Source organism: Talpa occidentalis, unplaced genomic scaffold (assembly GCF_014898055.3).
Source record: "Talpa occidentalis isolate TD23 unplaced genomic scaffold, MPIMG_talOcc4v2.1 talOcc4.12, whole genome shotgun sequence".
NCBI lineage: Eukaryota > Metazoa > Chordata > Mammalia > Eulipotyphla > Talpidae > Talpa > Talpa occidentalis.
Window position 1 is genome coordinate 64,261,259 of NW_023601212.1, and position 18,571 is coordinate 64,279,829.

An 18,571-nucleotide genomic window follows, 5' to 3' on the forward strand; every position below is an offset into this window, starting at 1 on the left:
AATAAAATTAATTAAATAAATAAATAATAAAAAGAAATATGTTGACTAACAGGAGTTAGTGAAGCAAAAAGCCACTGATTTTTATTTAAAAATTTCAAAAGGCATTTACAAGTCAAAGAGTGGAGTGATTAAACATATTGTAAGTTAAAAAACCAAAGTGAAAAACATGTTGGAGAAAGAAGCTTAAAGTTAAAGCAAACATTTTTCTGCTCGCTTTATATTATGTATTTTTTCTGGGTTTTGCCTTTTATAAATAAGAAAATGGTTAACTATTTTAGAGTTAGCTAAGTGACAGTAAATTATTCATCTAGTTTTCATTAATAATATTGAAATATCTATTAAAATATATATAATATGCATAATATGCGTTATGTATATATTTAATGCGATATGTAAACTTCCAAGAGCATATATATGTTCACGTACCAGTAGCATTACCTGTTCCTAGTTATCATTCATTTATATGAACAGCAATCCCCTCCTTTCCCAGTTCTGTGTGTGTGTGTGTGTGAAGGGTTGTATGTATGCATATTTATGTATTTAACTTCTCTTTTCCTCATTCACTAAGGTAAATTTTGTAAAATGTACCCAAGGATAATATTTTATGTCACTTATTCATGACTGTGAAAAAGAGGCAGAATCAGGAGAGGAGAGGACTGCTTTCCACACGATTAGTAAATGGTAACAGGTAAAACGATTGGTGCACGAACATAAATATAAACATTAAGTCTCTTAGAAGTTTATACACCACTTTATTATTTCAATAGCCTTTTCTGTTGATTTTTCTTACTGCTGCATTGAATTAACAAAGTTAGAGAAACATTTTGCTATTAGTATTTTTTCTTTAAAATTTTTTTCATACTTTTTCCTACCATCTTATCCTTAATTATTTACTAGCCCATTTTTTTAATGCGTATTTCATATCCCTGTTTCTCAGACTGTAAATGCCTTGAAAATTAACTCAATTTTTTTGAAGCACTTCAGGCTCCAAGTGTTACCGAATTAATATTTTCAAATAAAGAACATGGTTTCATGTAAACTTACCTCTTCTCTTCTCTCTTCTGCAGAAGGAGTTTTAAGTTCTCGTGCTGTATCATCTTTTGGGTCAAAAAGATATATATAATCTGACGAGTAACTAACAAGAATCTCTTGACCATCTTCACTGTAACAGAGAGATGTCACACGGCAGGACTTATTACTAAGATGGGAAGGGATAAAACGGGCAACCATTCCAGTTGTTCCTCGACCTGCATAGTTCCCTAAACAAGAAATAGGAAGTTGTTTAAAATTTGTAATGTTTTTGAAGAAAACCATTTTAAAAACTCAATCTGAATTATGAAACATGTAATTTAAGGTAGCAACATAAATCCAGCCTATCATCATATTCTATTTTTAGAAAAGGCTCTTTTTTCAATAGGGATATTCTATAACAAGAATAAAGCATAAAGCCTATATATCTTCAAAAAAGAAATTCATGATTGTCTGTAAATACAGATTACATAAATGTTTTATTGGAAATGAGTTATTAAAGTGGTGAAATTATAGTTTTAATAAATGACATTAAGTTATACTGAATCATCTTCTAAAAATTCCCCATGTTATGATAAACTTTATTGTATAAAAAGGAATAGTGATATTTATTAGCATACTATATAAAATAATGTAGTATTCCTTTTCAAATAATTCGCTCTCACTTTGTTTTCAAAAGATTTTTGATTATCATGAAAGTTTCCTCAAATGATAGCAAGAATAAGGATACTACTCTAATTTTAACTAACTTTGGTAGACATCAAAACAATACAACATGACAGAGAGAAAAGCAGTTGGTAACTTGTTTCCTAGGAACCTAGGAATGCTAAATTCTAAGAATCCCTTAAAGTTCTATAATCCTGCATAATGAGGTTTTGCCCTTCCTCACATGTCAACTGTGTCCCATCTGTTGGGAAACAATAAAAGCCTACAGTTTTATATTATATTACTGCTGTTTCCACTAAATGTTTATTCAAATCGAAAAGATTCCTCATTCACAGTTCAAACAAAAAAAAGATCCCATCTGTTTTTCCTGTTTCAGGGCAAATTTCCGGGCAAGTCTACCTTTGTTTACCAGCCAGAGGGTAAAGATAAATACTGAATAGTTTCACTCATATGTGGAATATAGAGAAGCCAAACAAAGGGTCAAAAACAAACTTGAAAACCAACTCTTGAAAGCTGACCACAGATGTGAAGCATCCAGGCAGACGGAGAGAGGGAGGGAAGACTAAGGGAGGGTGAGCACACTGGACTACAGTGAAGAATTATGGGTGATTTGGTGGTGGGAGAACTATGGCGACCACACCTGAGGGAGAAAGTCTTTATTGTGAAAAAAATAAACATGGAAGTAAAATAACAGTAGTTCAATTAAAAAAATACATTAAAAAACCAAAAATATAAAATACCTACACAGGGGTATGTGTATTTGACGTGTGTAATCCTAACTTTTCTGATTTGGTTATTTCAGAAGTGAGTGAGGAGAAAATGAATTTGCTTTTAAGGTGAATTCAAATTCAGTTCTGCAAGATCATTAATAGCACTTTGGGATAAGCAGGCATAAATATATACTATACATTAATATACATCCAAGTCAAAAAATATATATATACATCCAAGTCACTGTTTTTTCCTAACTTTTCTATTACCTATTATCCTCCTGTTGAAAAAATGGCAACTAGGAATTAGAAAACACAAGTGTTAACTGGGCTAAATAGTGTCCCTGTAATATTAACATCTACCCAGATTATCAAAATGAGACCTACTGTGTCCTCTGGAAATAGGGTCTTTGGAGATGTAATTATTAAGATCCATTCATATTCAATTAGGGTGAAGGAGCCCTAATCAATGGTGTCTTTAAAAGAAGAGGTAAAAGTGGAGACACAGGCAAGAATGGCATGTAAATCCTGAAGTGCAGAGACTGGAGTGTTATACTTACATGCCAAGAAATGCTAAGGATTGCAAGAAAGCACCAGAGGTAGGAGAGAAGCATGCAACAGATTCTCCCTGAGAACATCTAATAGAAAATAACCCTGCAACATCTTGATTTCAAAGATCTAGCTCCAGAAATGTGAGAGAATAAATTTCTATTGTTTTAAGTCACCCACATTGTGGCAATTTGTTACCACAGTTATAGGTAACTAATACATCACTTATTACATTTTTTTTTAATTTATTTATACAAGCACTGGGTACAGTCAGAAGCGCGGGAGGGTGAGAGAATTCACCAGAGCCAGAGTGGAGAACAGAACAGGCAGACGGATGAAATACATATACACTGCTGAGGGGATCAGCAGGCGCGGCAGGAGAGGACCGTGCACCATGAGGGACCCTTGCCGGCTGACGGGAATGGAACTGGCGCTGCAGAGGCCGCGGGCAGCTTCACAGCCCAGCGCTCAACCACCCAGCCACAGGGGAGGCCCTACCTATCACGTACTACATTTTAAGGTGATAAATTAGATGGCAAAAGTATCATCCTGTTACAGTTATAACAACTTGGTGAAATGCTATTTTTTATAACAATCATTATTTAAATATATTCTATTTACTGAATTTTTTGATTAATACAATATTTAAATCACAAATGTCATAAAAATTGTCTTATATTTTCTCTAACATATATCTGTTTACCTGTAGCTCTTGTGCCCAGCATTCGCCGATCATATATTCGTACTGAGCTATCAGAACAACCAACAGAAAGATAGTACGGTATTGGTGGACAAATAGCTACAGATGTGGCGGCACGCCGGCAGTTAATTAAAATATCCTACAAAGTATAAAATATTACCAGTTACACAGAGCTTTATAGTAGAGCTGACGCTATATTCAAAACATTTCCCCTTCAATTAGAAGAAAACAAACTTTCTCAGGAGTCTTAATACAATTATATTATGACAAAAGAGGTAAACAACACCAATATTATTTTATTTTTCAGGTTTCTATTAAAGTGTTTCTAACACATTTAGCTTATGTGAAACCAAAATAAATGCACTCAGCCAATACTCCTCCTCAGTAGTATGTACCTCGAAGGAAAATTGTTTTTTATTTAGTTTGCTAAATAAATAAATGTTGTTATACAATTCCAAAATTGACTTTAACACATTACATATTTTCTTATTAAACAATCAAAATTTTTAAAATATATATGAAATTACTACAATTTAGACTTTAAAAATAACCAATTTTGAAGTAATACAAAATACATTCTGAAAAGGAAAGATATAAAACTACAATAAAACACTGAATAATATACTATATCCACATCAGCTACAAAAAGCTGGTAATCAGTAAACTCATTATTTATATTTCACATTTAAAATTTTTCAAAACTACTTACATTTCACATAATGATATAATACAACTTAAATTATTACTCACATTATTCAAAGTATTACTAAGTCATTCAAATCATTGAAAATGCTCATTAGAGGTTCACTGGACAGTAAAGATGAAGATATAATTACCTTTGTTTATGATTAGTAATGATATTTTATATAGCATTCACAATATTGTAATATAATGTTGCTATTAAAATATAACAATATTATCAGCTGATTTTAAGATTTTATATTTTTCTTAAATTATAAAACCTTTCTTCTTACTGGCTCAGAAAAAAAAGTAACACATACACACAAATCCTGTAAGAGACAAGTTTTACTATCATGTCAACAGATAACACTACAAAATATAGGAGCAATCATCCTAAAGATATCCTTAAGGTTTTTTGCTAATTCTCTAATATTTTGTCTGACTCCAGCTCCTCACTCTTCTCAGTTCTGCCATGTTTTTAAGTTTTATTTACCTCAAGTTTTTACTTCATTACTAACTTCAGGACATTATTTCTATTACATAGAATTCAAATGCCTTTCATAATTCTAAGAATTATTCTATTTACTATTTTTATGCTCTACTTATATTCATTTTTATATGTAAAGAAATCAAGTTTTATTAAGAAAATTTTTAAATATTCTTATTTCTTATTAGCCTTTACAGGAATTTTTGGTTAAAAAGCAAAAATTCTATGCAGTATACCACGATGCACACTTCAATATAGCTGAAAAGAATTTAGCATAACAAATTTTATTACCTACCATTTACTAAGAAATAGGTATACCAAATTTACCCAATAAACAGTGTATATTTTAAAAACTTAATTTTGCCCTCAATTCAATGCTTTTCTAATTGCATATGTGTATATGGGTACAATTATATAAAACAAAAACTGACTTAACAATAATCACCCCCGCAAAGAATATTAATAATAATTGGCTTAATTAGCAAGCACTTAACCTAATACATAGTATTTGGCTTTTATTTGGGGGCAGGGAGGAGAAGTTAATTGTTAGTAAAAACATATTTAACAATATTTTATTTTGTTTGCTACTTCATAATGATCTGAGAAAAAAAGCTACTCTTTCTAATGCATGACAGAGAAAACATTTGGAGTTAGTTGTCTCAGTCATAACATTGATTGGTCAGGAATTTCTCAAATTTGAAATAGTATAAGAAGTACAAAATTGATAGAGAAGCTATGTCCTTAGGGAAGTGAACTAAAGCTGACTGAACATGTTGATAAATTCCAATTAAAATAAAAAAGGATGATAAATTCCAATTAAAATAAAAAAGGATGATAAATTCCAATTAAAATAAAAAAGGATGACATATAATTATTGGCTTAATGAATATGGAAGACTTCAAACTATGTTTTTTCATCACTGCTAATTGTAAGCCAAAATTTTCTCTGTAAGTAAATGGGATATGTTGATAAATTCTTTAGGTTCTTATAAAGCCAGAATATATGCTGAGCATTTACATAAACTTTCAAATATGTTTGAAATGTACAATTTATAGTTTCCTAACTTCACCATTAACATTTTAATGTTTAAAATATGATTATTAAATACACACTTTTGAAGATTTTAGGAAAATAATTTTTTTTAATTCATTCACAATCTCATACCCAGATATAATTTACTTTCCAGTTCTAATTATAATTTTTTGCACATTTTGTACAAAACTTTGATTCTTACATCTTTGCAATCTTCTTTTGTGCAGCTAGTTTTGATGCGTGTATCAAACCACCGAACAGTTCCATCTTCACCACATGAGAGAAAAGTATATGGGTCGTTAGGTACAGTCATAATCTAAAGAGAAAAACAAAAGTACAGGTATTAAAATTGTGAATGTTTAGAATATATAAGCCAAATAGCAGATCTTTAAAATATATGAATTAGTAATTCACAGAACTGATAGACAATCTAAAATTACTAGATTTCAACTTACCTCTTTCAACAGTAAAAACTGACAAAACAAGTAATCAGAAAATCAATGAAAATATAAAAAATCTGAACATTGCTATCAGTCATCTTGCCAGAACAGACATTTATAGACTACTTCACATACAAAAGAATACATCTTTTTTTCAAGGAAGTAATACTCATTTACCAATAAAGACCATATTATGAGACATAAAACAAATTCATTAAAACTAAAAGAAATCAAATCACAGAAATTATATTCTTTGACTACTATAAGTAACAACAATTTTTTTTTCATATATATATATATTTTTTTTACATCATTGTTCATTTTGTATGATGTTTGCTTTCTCCACTCAGGTGCAGTCCCCGTAAAATTCCCACCACAAATTCACCCGTGAACCATCACCATAGTCCCCCGTGCTCTTCCCTCCCCTGTTCTGATCCCTTTCCCGCTTCCACCCTTGCAGAATGTCTCTGATTTATAGTTGCTTGCTAATTAGGAAGAACAAACATTATCAAATTCTACACAAACACCTTCAGAAAACTGAAGAGGATAAAATACTTCCAAGTTTTTGTAACAGATTAGCGATATGCTGGCAATAAAACCAAAGATAATGCAATAACAACAAAAACTTACAAAAAACAAAACATTACATCACAGACTATCTCTCATGAACTTATCTGAAAAAAATTTAAGCAAGCTGAACACATGCATATGACAATGTGAGGGTTATTTCTGGAACCCAAACTGATCTTAATTTTGAAAAATGAATATAATTCACCATATTAAAAAACTAAAAAATCAATATAATACTCTCCAAAGATGCTGAAAATTCATTTGACAGAATCCAATATCCATTCCTGGTAAGTATAAGAAGTAATAGAAGTAACAGAAGGGAATAGAAGCTCAACATGATTTTAAAAAAGTATCCATGAAATATAGCAGTTGTCCTTAAACCTTGGGGGATATATTCCAATATCTTCAGTGGATACTTGAAACTGGATATTACCAAACCCTATATATATTACGTATTTTCCTAAACATACATACCTATCTATAATAAAGTTTAATTTATAAATTAGGCAGGCACAGCAACAAAATAACAAGGAACTAGATGAAACAGGGAAACATAGCTTAATCAAAGAATCAAAGTAAATTTCTAGAAACTAACACTAAAGACATATGAATTCATTAAAAAAATTCAAATTCATCACCTTAAAGAAGATGAATGAGTTATAAGAGAATTCAAGACAACTAAGTGAAATCAAGAAAACAATGAATGAACAAATGAGAATATCACCATGAGACAGAAACTGGAAAAAAGTGTCAAACAGAAATTTTGGAGAGAAAAAAATAAAAATAAATCTGAAACTTCACTGTAGGAGATCAGAGTGGATTGATTAAACAGAAAAAAAAAATCATAAACTTGAAGATGAGTCATTTAAAATTATCAAGTCAGGAGAACGAAAAGGAAAAAAAAAATGAAGAAAACCTGAGGAACTTATGAAATATCAACAAATTGACCAATACACTTTTTTATGGGAGTCACAGAAGAAGAAGAAATAGTGACGGACAGAGAGTTTCTGTTTGAAAACATTCTAATTTTCTCACCAGATTTGGCTGAAAACCGCCTAAATCTTAAGGGAAAAAAAAAAGAACATTCAAATTTAAAAAGAGGTCCTTAAGAAGATACATTATAAACAACTTGTCAAAAGTCAAAGACACAATCATGAAAGCAGCAAGAGAAATGTGAATCATCATATATATGACAAACCAGAAGGGAGTGGGATAATATATTCAAAGTGCTGAAAGGAAAAAAACTGTGAACCAAGAAAACTATATCTAGCAAAATTATTCTTTAAATATGAAGGAGAAATAAAGACTTTCCTGGATAAACAAAAGCTGAGGGAGTTCATCACCACAAATTCCGCCTTATAAGAATTGCTAAAGTAAGCCCCTTCAAGTTGAAACAGAAAGATGCTCGGCAGCAACACAAATGTATGAAAGTATATCTCTGGTAAAGATAAATATAAAAACAAATGTAGAATTCTGTAATACTGAAGTGAATTACTGAAAATAAACAACTTTCAAATAAGGTATAGAATTACAAAAGTAAAAACATTAATTTATAACATGTAAGTGAATACAAAAAGATTATTAATTTGTGATAGTGATAACATAAAATGGAGGGAAATGTAAAGAAATAGAATTTTTGTATGTGATTAAAGTCACTATCATTTTTAAAACACTGTTAAAACTAAGATTTTTATATAATCCCCATAATAACCACAATGAAAAATCCCATAGAAGATGTAGAGAAGAAAACAAGAAAGGAACCAAAGTATGTCACAACAAAACTACAAAAAATTCAATGAAATGTATAAGGCAGTAAGACAGGAATACAGATAAAATAATTAGAAAACATGTAGAAAAAAATTAATGAAGTGGCAGTAATACCTCTTTTCCTATCAGGAATTACTTTAAATGTGAATAAGATAGTGTTGGAAGTATATAGCAACAAATGTTACATGAAAAAATAAGATCTCGAAACAATATAATGGTACCCCTTAATGTACTGAAAAGAAAAAAAAACCTAAACCCAAAATTAACATTGGACAGAAATAATAAATACTAGAGAGCAGAAATAAAGAAACTAAACAATAAACACATATCAGTGAAACTAGGTTGGTATTTTTAAAGACCATGAAAATCAACAAATCCTTACCAAAAATAGTAAGATACATTTTCTCAAATATTCTACTGAAAACTAAATATTCTGTCAATAATTTCTTTGCTTACATATGCCTGAATATATCCAGATACATACAAACAAATCTACACACATATACACACATTATTTACAACATATAAACTTATACAAAAACATACACACTTGTACATATATCAACATTATACTGTACCTCATAGGTAGTTCCGTAATGGCACGTAAATTGGCATTGCCTGTTGGTTTCTGCATCTTGCTCAACATTGGTATAAAATATTACTCCATCTCCAGAGCACGATACAATCTGCTTATCATTTGTACATGGTAAGAACTTTGCACTAAATATATTTGCTCGGTGCCCTGAACGAATTGTTGTTAAAACCTAAAAACACACAGAAAAAGAGATGCTTGGTAATTCACTGTTACCTAGTGAAAAACATTCATACTTAATATACTTATAGGCAGTAAAAATTCTCATTAACATTCTCATCTCAATAAAAAATTATCTGATTATAAATTATAATTAGGAAAAAAATCAGAAAGAAGAGATATTCATTCCTCTCCCCAGATGTGAAGATTGAATATCATCAAAAGAAATAGTGCCATGAAAACTGAATATACATAGTTCCACCTATTCGCTGTATCTGAGTCATTCATAGATCTTAATAAAAAAGACTATTTGATAGATTTTTTGAAATTGTACTAATATAATTTGTTTAGAATTAGGACATAAAAATAAACTGAATCATAAAATACGAGTAATAAAATGGCATATAGATGAGGTTACAAAAAAGTATCAACATCCAATTTCTTAATTATATTTATAAGTCTAGAATTCTGTGTCAGAAATAAACTAAGTAATTTAATATTTGAAACTTATATTGCAAATAAAGAACAAGGTTAAATGCTTAAAAATTGAGGAGAGGGGAGAATCTGACAAAAACTGATTTTTTAGTATATGTGCTGCCAAAGCGAGCACCAAAAACTGATTTTTAAAAAGGGTAAATGTCCAGTCCACAAACATATACAAATCATCCCTAAAAATGTGAAAAAGTAAGAATACATCCAATTTTATTCATAAGGGAAATACAAGTTAAAACTACACTGAAATACTAACTCCCACTTACTAGAATGACAAAAACTCAAAAGCTTGAAACACACTGTATAAGCAAGGCTATGGGGAATGGGCTCTTAAACATTTCTGGGGCAACAGTTAAATAGTAGACGACCAACGGAGAGGAATTTAACAATATCTCAAAAAGCCACATATGCTTTCACCCACTTTGACAACTGTTATGTCTAAGAATTACCCTAAGAGATACCTTCAACCATAGACACATACACAAACGCACAAAACTGTTCATGGGGTTATTATTTATAATTAAAAAATAGACTGATTGAAAAACTACAGTATATTTCCATAATGTACTTATAATGGGAATTTAAAACAATGGGAATATCTGGTAAGCTTTTAAAAAAGTGCTAAATAGGAGGGCCTCCCTGGTGATGCAAGGGGTTAAGCACAGCACTATGAAGCAATTTGCAGCCTCTGTAGCATGAGTTCAATCCCTGGCCAGCCAGGGAGCAACCGACATGGCATGGCAGACCTCTCCTGACTTGCCACTGCTCCCCTCAGTAGTGTATTTCAGTCAGTCTACCTGTTCTGTTCCCCACTCTGTCTCTGGTGAATCCTCTCACCCCCCGCATCTCTGGCCTGTAACCCTGCTCTTGTATCAATCAATCAATAAATAAATCTTTAAAAAAAGAGAAAAAAAGAAACAATAGGAGTAAGTCAAAATACACCAAATTGGTTTGAAATGTCCCACTAAACAAATCGGGAACAATTTGAGCATCAACAAAGATTGTAAGTGATAGATTATAATACATTGAATCAAAACAGAAAGCTATATTTCATAGTAATTTTTTAAAAAGTGGTAGCGACAAAGGAAATGTTCTTATTTACAGAATAGTAGCAATTAATAAGTGTAAAAGACACAACAGAATGAAAAATCACTATTTTGTAATCACACTGTAATGATTATAGCAAGAATCAAGTAATACTAACAATAGTGTATGAAGATTTTAAAAGTATATTGTAAAATAGTCTCAACATAACACCTTACATGAAGTTTATTACTTACAAACGGTAAATGTATCTATGTAATAGAGAGATCAAAGTTAACATCACCAGTAAGGGGATAAACTAGTATTTGTGCCACTAACTATTATAACCTGTGGAAACTTAGCAAATTGTTTAGTGTAGTATACTCATGAAGAAACAGTCGGACAAATGCAAATTGAGAAGCACTCAAAAACTGGCCTGATATACCAAAACAAGAAGAAGACAACTAACAGTACAATGTCATGAAAAAGCAAAAAGTTGGACAAACTTATTTAGGAGACTAAGGAAATAAGACAACTAAATGAAATGTGTGATGTTACACTGAAAGAGGCATGGCAGTGATAAAGAACATATTTGAAATAAAGGAGATATATGAATATGCTATGTACATGTGTGATCGGTGTATATGTGTAATATACAAAGTCATTACATATATTTTTTATATAATAATACACAGTCAATTCTCATTATTACCAGTAGTTATGTTCTATAGTCACCACAGACACTGAAACAACAAGTACTGAATCATTGCTTTTAGGGAAATTAAGGGTCAGGTTCCTGAGATTCTCTAGTCACATTTTCATGAGTGGATCAGTATATAACTTTGTCTTATGTGTTTCTGTTCAGAGATACTTTGTTGAAAAAATATTGCTGATTCATTAACACTGACCTTACAGCCAACAAAACTGTAACTCATGCCTGAATAAAGCTAACCTAAAATATTTTCTTTATGAGCACATCCCAGTATATTGTTTAGGAATACTAGAATCTTTTAAAAATGCAAATCATATCAATTGCATATCTGAAAAATTCAGTGGTTATTTTAATTAAACTGAAATGTAAGCTCCTTAATATAGCCTATCAAATCTATTTTCTGACCCCTGCCAAGTATGTTAACTTCACTTTGTACCACTTCTTTCTAGATAATCGTCGAAAGAATCACTCATAGCAGGAATCTAGAAAACTTAAATAAGGATCGGAAAATGAAAAACTATAAGAAAGTGAAAATCATAATCAACAAAAACTATGAACCACAGACACTTTATAGGGGGTAGGAGGTGGGAGGGGAGGGATTGGGGTCAAAATAAGGGGGTGCAATTGTATGGGGAATATATAAATAAAAACAAAAAAAAGAATCAGTACTCTTAAATAAGTACTCGTGTATATCGCTAGTAGTTTCAACAAAATTAAAATTTTTAAATTGTTGAAACTGAATCTATACAACCAATACATTTATGCATAGTACTGGAGGTAAATAGCGTAAGGTTGATTTTAAAAAAATCATATACACTTGCAAACAATTACAGCTTTATATAAGTGAATTTATTAATATTTTGTGCATGCTTTCATTAGACTATTGCATTATAATATTTATTCAGCAAACATTTAGGAATAACACCCTACGGAGACAGGAGTTGTCAGAGTAACAGCCTGAGATGAAAATGACATGTTGACAACTGAAATTAGTAACAAATGTGAAGGTGAACTTGATGTAACATGATCACTTTGCTAATCATGATGTTACTTTGGCTAATCTAGAAAGTCAAACAGGTATCTCTTTTCTCCTCATGTCATAAAATGAACCTTCCAAAACTTCAAGCTAGGGCCAAAAGGATCCAGACAGAATATATATTTTTAATCTCAAATTTTTTAATTGGGTAAAAATCACCCCTCTCTAAGCCCAATCTATAGCCCAAAGGCATAAAATATAAGTTTACTGCCTTTTATTAATATTTACTGGGTTCCAAGTTTATGACAGGTAATTTACTATGCGCTGAGGAAACAAAAAAAAATTGTCATTGCCATAAAGAAGTTACAGTGTAATGCTGAGCAACATGCAAATACCCATAATATAATAAATATAATAATCGAGTTATTCACAAAGTTCAATGAGAACACAAGCGAAGGAGTGACCACATTTGCCTCGGAAAGCTAGAGCTATATATAACACAATAAGAGTTGAGACTAAGGATCAATTTAAATATGACAAATAAGTGGGAAGTATGTGGGAAAGCAGAATATCCCATGAAGAGAGGAAAATGCTAACAAATGCAAGACTAAGAAAACAACTTTTGCGTTCTGAGGCCTGTAGTTACTTGACTGAGGTCAAATCAAGAAAAATTTTGCACACACTATATATTCAGGATTTTTTCATAGAAAGTGCTAGGAGGTTACTTGAGGGCTTACTTCCTTCTTTTTTAACTATATATTGCAAAGGTAGTCCTTTGTGTGGCATCTCTTATTGGAATCCACTCCTGATCTGAGTCAACCCTGACCTGTTTCTGTCTACATTACCTTCACAGCCATCAAAACTACAGTATTTAGATGCTCAGACTGTCAAATATCTTCAGAGCAAAAGAGCTCACTTCTCTGGGTTTACCTTTCCCTTCTATTTTGGTAATAGATAATTCCCTACTATCAAAGCAGTTGTTACTTTTAGGACAATTTTTAAAGTATTTAATCAACCATTTTTTAGCTCTTTTCAGTGAGAAGACTAGTGCAGATAACTAGCCCATATTTTTGGAAAATAAAATTTCACAAATTTCTATGTTTATATGATTAATATATGAGGCCATTCATAGGGGCATCTACAATCTCTTAAATCTTCACAAAGTTTCAAAACTTTTTTTTTTTTAAATTATTATTTATTACATTTTGCACTGTTAGAAGAGCTGAGTATAAGCCAGAGGTACAGGGGGTGCGAGGATTCACAGAGACAGGGGTGAGAAGCTGCAGGTGGATTTACTGATTTACTGAGCTATTACAAGCGAGGGGAGCAGCAGGTGAGGGACAGCGGAGAGGTCTGCTGCACCATTATGTCGGTTAGGTCCCTGGCCAGGGATTGAACTCAGGCCAATGAAATGGGCCATCACCATATTAGCACTGAGACTTAACCCTTGGGCCAGCAGAGAGGCCTCTCAAAACTTACAACAAATAAATCTTCCTATGAACTCACAGGATTGAAAATAGAGTCAAACTAGAAATAACAAATAATATTGGGCTTATAATCAAAAAGTTCAGATGGTGCAAGGGTGCACTGGTGAAGGAAATTCTATGGGGACTACACCTGAGATGGGAGTGGGAAGCAAATATTGTTTAAAAATGAATAATGATGTAAAAAAAATAATAAAAAATTTAAAAACTTCACTCTTTAATTAATCCTCAATGTTTAAAATTTTTAAAAATCCTATATAATACCAATTTTGGGTCTATTAAACCACTGTATGAGCAAAGTTTTTACACTTAAATCTTTTAAAAGTACTATCTGATTAATCATTTCTCAAGTTAGAAATGAGAAAGAGTAATCACTTTTCCAACTGATCAACTGCAAATGATCAAAAAGCATTTCACACCTACATTAACCCAGGAAATTTTTGCTATATAAGGAAAGTACTGTCCTAGTAATTGCAGATCTAAGAGAATCAGGGTTTATAAATATCAAATTTCTCTACTAAGTCTAAACAATTAAGTAAGGCTATTGCTGAAATAAAATTATGACCTGTATTTTAATCAAGAACAGTCTCAATATGCATACTTCAATTATACAGATTGTACTGAGACCCATGCATCGATGTCATTTTTTAAAACAAGCAAATAAAGGAGAAACAGAGCTCTTAAAATTTATTTCATTGTGTCTATTCACAAAAGAATTGAAAACAGGGACTTGTGAGAGGTATTTATTTGTACACCCATATCAACAGCAGCATTATTCACAATAACTAAAAGGTGGAAGCAACCCAAGTGCCATTGACAGATGGAGTAATGTGGTGTGCATATACATGTATATACAAGTACACACACAGAGACACATACACACGTATGTGTGTATATGGTTATATAAAATGAGTACTATTCCAACTTAAAAAGGAAGAAATCCTGATACATGATACAACATGGATGAATCTTGAGGACATCACGCTAAGTGAAAAGTCAATCACAAAAAGACAAGTATTGTACAAACATTTATATGAGGTACTTACATAAGTTAAATTCCTAAAGACCAAAAGTAACACTGATTATCAGGGGCTGGGGAAGTGAAGAATGAGTTACTGTTTAATGAGTACAGAGTTTCACCTTTGCAAAATGAAAAGAGTTCTGTCGCTAAATGGTAGTGATAGTAGAATGTATTTAATGTCAATGAACTGAACTCTTAAAAATAGTTAATTTTATGTTATGTATATTTCTCCACAATTTTAAAAAAATAAGAGTGAAGCACTACATCTTAAAAAAAATTATCCTAGGGCTCCCCAGTGGCGCAGAGGTTGAGAGCTGGGCTGCAAAGCTGCTCACAGCCTCTGCAGCGCCGTTCAATCCCCGACCCCTGGGCGAGGGTCCCACATGGCACGCAGACCTCTCCTGCCGCCCACTGCTCCCCTTAGCAGTGTTACTTCGTCGGTCTGCCTGTTCTGTTCCCCACTCTGGCTCTGGTGAATTCTCTCACTCTCCCGCGCTTCTGACTGTACCCAGTGCTTGTAAAAATAAATAAATAAATCTTTTTTAAAAAAAAAAAAATTATCCCAGTAGTATCTGGATCAATACTTTGTGTATTGTGAGCATTAAAATTCTGATAGTAATAATCAAAAAGCACTCCACATACATATTAATCCGGGAAATTTTCACTAATCTAAGAAAAATGCTGTCTTAGTAACTATGGACTTATGAGAAGAAGGGCTTGAAAACATCAAGTTCCCTCTGCTAAGTAGGGAAATTTAAGCAAAGCTATTTCTGAAGTAAAACTATTATGTGCCTTGTAATCAAGCATAGCCTCTTTCAGGCTAAAAGGCCAATAACATTTATTTAAATATCTATTTAAGTAAAGGAAAAAAGAAATACATGAACCATTTATTCTGTAAGATTGCTAATATTATAAATAAGACTTTGGTCTGCCAATCAACCATGTTCTGAGAAGAAAAGTTGTATATTTTCTCTATATATATGAAATTAAAAAAGCCAATAAAAATCAGAACATAATTAAATAATTTTAATAATTTTAAATAATTAAAATTCAATATGATATCTGGTTTGAATTGGGTGTCATGAAGCATTTCACTAGAACCTACTCACTGTTTTAAACTGAGAAAACCCACTTTCTTAGCTGTTTCACTTAAGTTTATTAGATTTTGTAAGCATAAAATTTAAAAAAAAAACAACACATTGTCTCTTTTTCTCCCAAAGAATAGTTTTTCTAACTTTTTTTTTATCTTTTTCTCTCATGAAAGTGTAGATTTTTTTAAACACTTTACCTTTCTGCTGTAAGGATTGCTAATTACTAATTTGGTGTCATCTGAGCCAGATAAGATATATTCTCCAGTCTCATTCCAACAGATTGTATTACCTAAAAAGCAAGTGAAAAAGAAATTTAAGCAAAATGGATATAAAAACAAGTAAGCCATCACTTAACTGACAGTTCAAAACTTGTACCACTAACGGAGATTCTATCTATTGTAATATATTCACCTATTATTATTAAAAATACTGACTTCCATTTAGCAAACACAAGGCTCTGATAATTGACAATGAATTGTCTGAGTCTTTTGAGATTAAAATTTATTTTAACTAATCTATATTCTATTCAGACACATAAAACCAAGCTATCTAAAAAGAAACTAGACAGACTTACTATAGAACTATAGTAATCAAGGCTAAGACATACTGTCACTATCAAAGACATACAGACCAATGGAATGGAACTGAGAGTCCAGAAATAAGCCCTTACTTCCATATTCAAATAATTTTTGACAAGGTATCCAAAACCATTCAACAGAGAAAGAAGTGAAAAAAGTCTTTTCAGTAAATGATGTTGAGACAACTGGATATACACAAGCAAAAAAATGAATCTGGAGCCCTACTTCACTGAAAATGATTAAAGGTCTAAATGTACTGTCCTAGTAATTGCAGATCTAAGAGAATATAAAAGCCAAACTATGAAACTTTCAGAAGGAAAGTTTTCTTTCATAAAATCTTCATGAACACTAAAACCACAATGAATACCACTCACATCTATCAAGATGGCTATAATAATTTCTGGAAAAAAAAAAAAAAACCCATAATCTCAGAAAATAACAAAAGTTGGTGAAGACATCAAGAAATTTGAAAATCTATACATTACTGGTAAGAATGCAAAATAGGCAGCTCTTTGGAAAACAGTTTAGCCTTAAAAACTGAGTAAGAGTTACCCTACTACCAGCAATTCCACAAGCATACACAAGAGAAATGAAATCCTATGTCACACAAAAAATTTATGCACAAACAGGCCATAGCTGCATTACTCATAAATAGCCAACAGGGGAAACAACTCAAATATCTATAAACAAAATGTGACTGTTTATAACCAAGTATCTGTACAAGGAAATATTATTCAGTCATAAAATGAAACACCACCACATCATGGAAGAACCTTGAAAACACTATGCTGTCAAAGGAAGCCAGTCTAAAAGGCCACATATTATATGGCTCCATTTATATGAAAAGTTTAGAACAGACATATCTATAGAGACAGAAAGCAGATTAGTGACTGCCAACAGTTAGGTGGAGGGGGAATGGAAGTGACTGATAACTGGGATGGATTTTCTTTTTTGGATGTTAAACATATACAGAAATCAGACAGTAGTGACACTGTACACTTTCTGAATATAACAAAAATAAATTGTACACTAAAATCAGGTGAATTATATGGTACGTGAACTATCTCTAAATTAACCAAAAATATAACTAGACTTCCACTTTCAGGCAAGATGGGAGTAGTATGATTTCCTAACACATCTGAAGCAACTAAAAAACATCAAAACACATTCTTTTATTTACTAATGTAGATAATACTTATTTATGAGCCATAAGACAAATCTCAATATATTTAGAAGACTTCAAATCAAGCAATCTACGTTCTCTGGCCAAAATGGAATTAAATTAGAAATCATTAACACAAAAAAGTTTAAAAACTGTAACAGATAGCCAAATAAGAAATTACAAAATAAGCTAGAAAGTATTTTGAACTGGATGAAAACAAAAGGATAGTATCTCAATGTACAAGTTACAGCTAATGCAGAAGTTAGAAGAAAATTTATAGCACTAAAATACCCTAGAAAAAGCATATTAGGAAAGACAAGGGCCTCATATCAATGACCTCAGCTTCCCCCCCAAAATTATAGAGAACAGCAAATGAACCCAAAGTCAGAAAAAAATTAGAAATAATGGCTATCGAACAGAAATCAATAAACAAGAGAACAGAAAAACAGAGAAAATTACTGAATCCGGAAACTGGTTTTTTGAGAGGACACATAGGGTTGACAGACCTCTACCTAGACTAATCAAGAAAAAAAGTGGGCTGGACAACATATTACAAATATCAGGACTATAAGAAGTGACATCACTAACTACATTTCTACAAATATTTAAATATGAAAGGGTATATTAGACACAACTTTATGCCAATCTAA

At 31.6% G+C, this 18,571-nt stretch overlaps 1 protein-coding gene across 5 annotated transcripts in view; it reads right to left on the bottom strand.

The window, feature by feature from the left end:
• DCAF6 (DDB1 and CUL4 associated factor 6) overlaps positions 1–18,571 on the bottom strand; it is a 104,636-nt gene that overhangs the window by 66,828 nt on the left and 19,237 nt on the right. For all 5 annotated transcript variants that reach the window (XM_054693498.1, XM_054693497.1, XM_054693499.1 and 2 more), the window contains exons 3-7: positions 16,379–16,469; positions 9,210–9,395; positions 6,057–6,170; positions 3,658–3,793; positions 1,045–1,259 (exon numbers count right to left, since the gene is read on the bottom strand). In XM_054693498.1, coding sequence (XP_054549473.1) covers positions 1,045–1,259; positions 3,658–3,793; positions 6,057–6,167 — 462 coding nt within the window. In that variant the 5' untranslated portion in view covers positions 6,168–6,170; positions 9,210–9,395; positions 16,379–16,469. The remainder of the gene's footprint in view (positions 1–1,044; positions 1,260–3,657; positions 3,794–6,056; positions 6,171–9,209; positions 9,396–16,378; positions 16,470–18,571) is intronic.